The sequence below is a fragment of the Anopheles ziemanni genome, unplaced genomic scaffold (assembly GCF_943734765.1).
Source record: "Anopheles ziemanni unplaced genomic scaffold, idAnoZiCoDA_A2_x.2 scaffold_12_ctg1, whole genome shotgun sequence".
Taxonomy (NCBI): domain Eukaryota; kingdom Metazoa; phylum Arthropoda; class Insecta; order Diptera; family Culicidae; genus Anopheles; species Anopheles ziemanni.
In genome coordinates, this window is record NW_026690043.1 from 532,315 (window position 1) to 535,130 (window position 2,816).

At 41.5% G+C, this 2,816-nt stretch overlaps 1 protein-coding gene across 1 annotated transcript; it reads left to right on the forward strand.

Moving 5' to 3' along the window:
• Nucleotides 1-813: 813 nt before the first annotated feature.
• Nucleotides 814-1,748, forward strand: LOC131292899 (small ribosomal subunit protein uS13). Its single transcript, XM_058320992.1, has 2 exons — nt 814-923; nt 1,166-1,748. Exons 1-2 carry the CDS (start codon nt 921-923, stop codon nt 1,619-1,621), a joined length of 459 nt encoding a protein of 152 aa, XP_058176975.1. The 5' UTR covers nt 814-920; the 3' UTR covers nt 1,622-1,748.
• Nucleotides 1,749-2,816: the final 1,068 nt, after the last annotated feature.

Consider the following 2,816-nt stretch of genomic DNA (forward strand, 5'->3'; position numbering starts at 1 on the left):
GGTGCCAAAACGTAAACAAACTGCTCTTCAACAAGTAGGAGATGACGGAGAAATATATACTTCCTACGGCGGGCCAAAATATCGTCGTTGTTTGTTTAAGTTTGTTTTATCAGTGAATTTCAAATGTGGAAGCGCCAAACTCACTCAAGGTGCATAAAATACGTAGCTAAACAAATATCATGGATTACTACCTCAAAATTCAATAAACAATTTTAGCCGAGTTTGCGCCCCAATGTGATACATATTTCCACATACTCTCCTACCTCTGTCGCGCTTGGCTTGCGCGATTGTTCTGTCGAAACTGGGCTACTTTTGAAACGGGACGTCGCGCTGCAGTGTGGACCCCGAGATACATATTTCCACATACTCTCCTACCTCTGTCGCGCTTGGCTTGCGCGATTGTTCTGCCGAAACTGGGCTTCTTTTGAAACGGGACATCGCGCTGCAGTGCGGACCTCGAGTCAGACGACGTCGCGTTACGCGACGGTACAGTCTGGAAAGCGTGAGAGCTATTGTCAAAAATCGATTTCAATGTGGCTGCCACGACGAGGCTTTTGCGATGGGTTCACCTTGCTTTTGAGCGCACCGCTCTTTTGGGAGTGATTAGCTGGGGAAAGAGGTATGGTAGTGGAAGTGTCTATTACTTTCACTGCTAACTTTTAGGCTAGTTCTTATAATTAATCCAGTTACATCGCAAAATAATTTACGATTTCCTTACCAAAATCCTGTCATCCACGCTACAATCTACGTAATCATATTTTCTAGTACTCTGCTGGAAGCCACGAAACGCAAACTGCTCATAAAACGCACAGTTGTCAAACTAATGTCAATTTTCCGGAAGCTAGTTTTCGCTCTTTTTCCGGTAAATTTCAGCCGATTGCAGTGGACGTTCTCAGACCGCTACACAAATTATATCGAAAATGGTAACTTCCTTGCTTAAATGGCTTAGTTTTGATTCATTTACGATACCGTTTTACCAATCTGTTGTTCTTTGGAGATAATTTAAAGAAGCAATCGGTACACGTGAAATACTCAATGTTTAGTTTTGTGAGATACGCATAGTCCTGTGCTTGTTGACATGTACACTTGCAAGCTTGTCGGGCCTATCAATGTGCATTTTCATATTCAGAGAGCTAACCGTGTGCACTTTTTGTCTTTATTTCAGTCGCTCGTGATTCCTGAAAAGTTCCAGCACATTTTGCGTGTTCTCAGTACTAACATTGATGGAAAACGCACTGTCCCAATTGCATTGACGGCCATCAAGGGAGTCGGTCGTCGCTACGCTCATGTCGTGCTGAAGAAAGCTGATGTCGATCCGTTCAAACGTGCTGGTGAGTGCTCTGATGAAGAGGTCGAGAAGATTATTACCATCATCTCGAACCCACGGCACTACAAGATCCCCGACTGGTTCCTAAACAGACAGAAGGACATCATTGACGGAAAGTACATGCAGCTGACTTCATCGAACATTGATTCGAAACTGCGTGAGGATTTGGAGCGCCTGAAGCGAATCCACGCTCACCGTGGTATGCGTCACTACTGGGGACTGCGTGTCCGTGGCCAGCACACGAAAACAACCGGTCGTCGCGGTCGTACTGTCGGTGTGTCCAAGAAGAAGTAAGCAACAGAGCTTACTCATGCACATTTCTCCATCATGCGTGTATTATATCGTACCAAAAGCAAGAAAGGAAAAAAGAAATTCCCGGAACTGTTGCTGATGGGTTTCGATGTGCAAGGATACGAAAGATGCAAGAACATTCGTGAAAGTGTGGCGTGAGAAGAACTGTTTGACGATGGTATTCAAGCATCTCGTGTATTTGTGGTGGTGCTTAAAGCTGTCCAATAAATAGTTCTGTTGTGAAAAGGAACAGGATTTGTTTCTTCCTTGCAGTAAGTTTTCAGTCCGAAATAGTGATCTAGTTCAAGTTACGATTTAATAGTTATGTGATAATGAACCGTCATCTACCAATCAATTGTGCCATGCAATTTTTACAACATCCACCATTCTCCAGATATTGTTGCAGAGATGCTTTCTTTGTATGGAAATCTTTGATATTTTCAATTCATATTTCTCTGATTGTGGTACTTTAAAAGCACGAAATAAGTTGAGTCTTTCAACAATCCTTCCCACATTGTTTATTTGTTAGTTCATATTTTAGTAGTATTTGCATCTATCTAGCCGGTAACCCGAAATTTTCCTGAAAACTCTTTATTTATCCTCCCCCTCCTACTCGCCGGTTCAAAAACGCAACGACCGCTAGGATAAATAATCTTGTCTGTCAATAGTTCTTGGCGTAAAGGGGGTGTTGATCATGCCTGCTCTTTGGGGGCTTACAACATTTATTCTCCCTTTGTGTCCTTTCCATTTTTACCCTTCAGACGTGCTTATTAACCCCTTCACAATTTTTGATGCAAATATTGTTATATGCCCCTACCAAATTTGATGCAGTATTGATCTAAATCACAAGAAACGCACAGACTGTGAAGGGGTTAAAACATAGCAATCCATAAAGAAATTACCGCTGTAAATTACTATGCAAATGCAGATTTATGACGTTCATGCGAAGTTCTATATTAGAAAATTGAAATATCTTTCCCACTGTTCACGCAGGTACAATAACATTAAACATTCAGATGCAAAACGACCACCTTTTTTGGTAAATTCCAATATTTTTGAAAATTAGGTCCTGGGATTGAGGTGTCTTTTGTAACTTAAATTATGATAGCTTCATGGTTTAGTATTTCTATTATAATTGTGGCAACATATTACCATGTTAACCAACATCGAAATGAACAGATACCATGCTCTTCCTGCC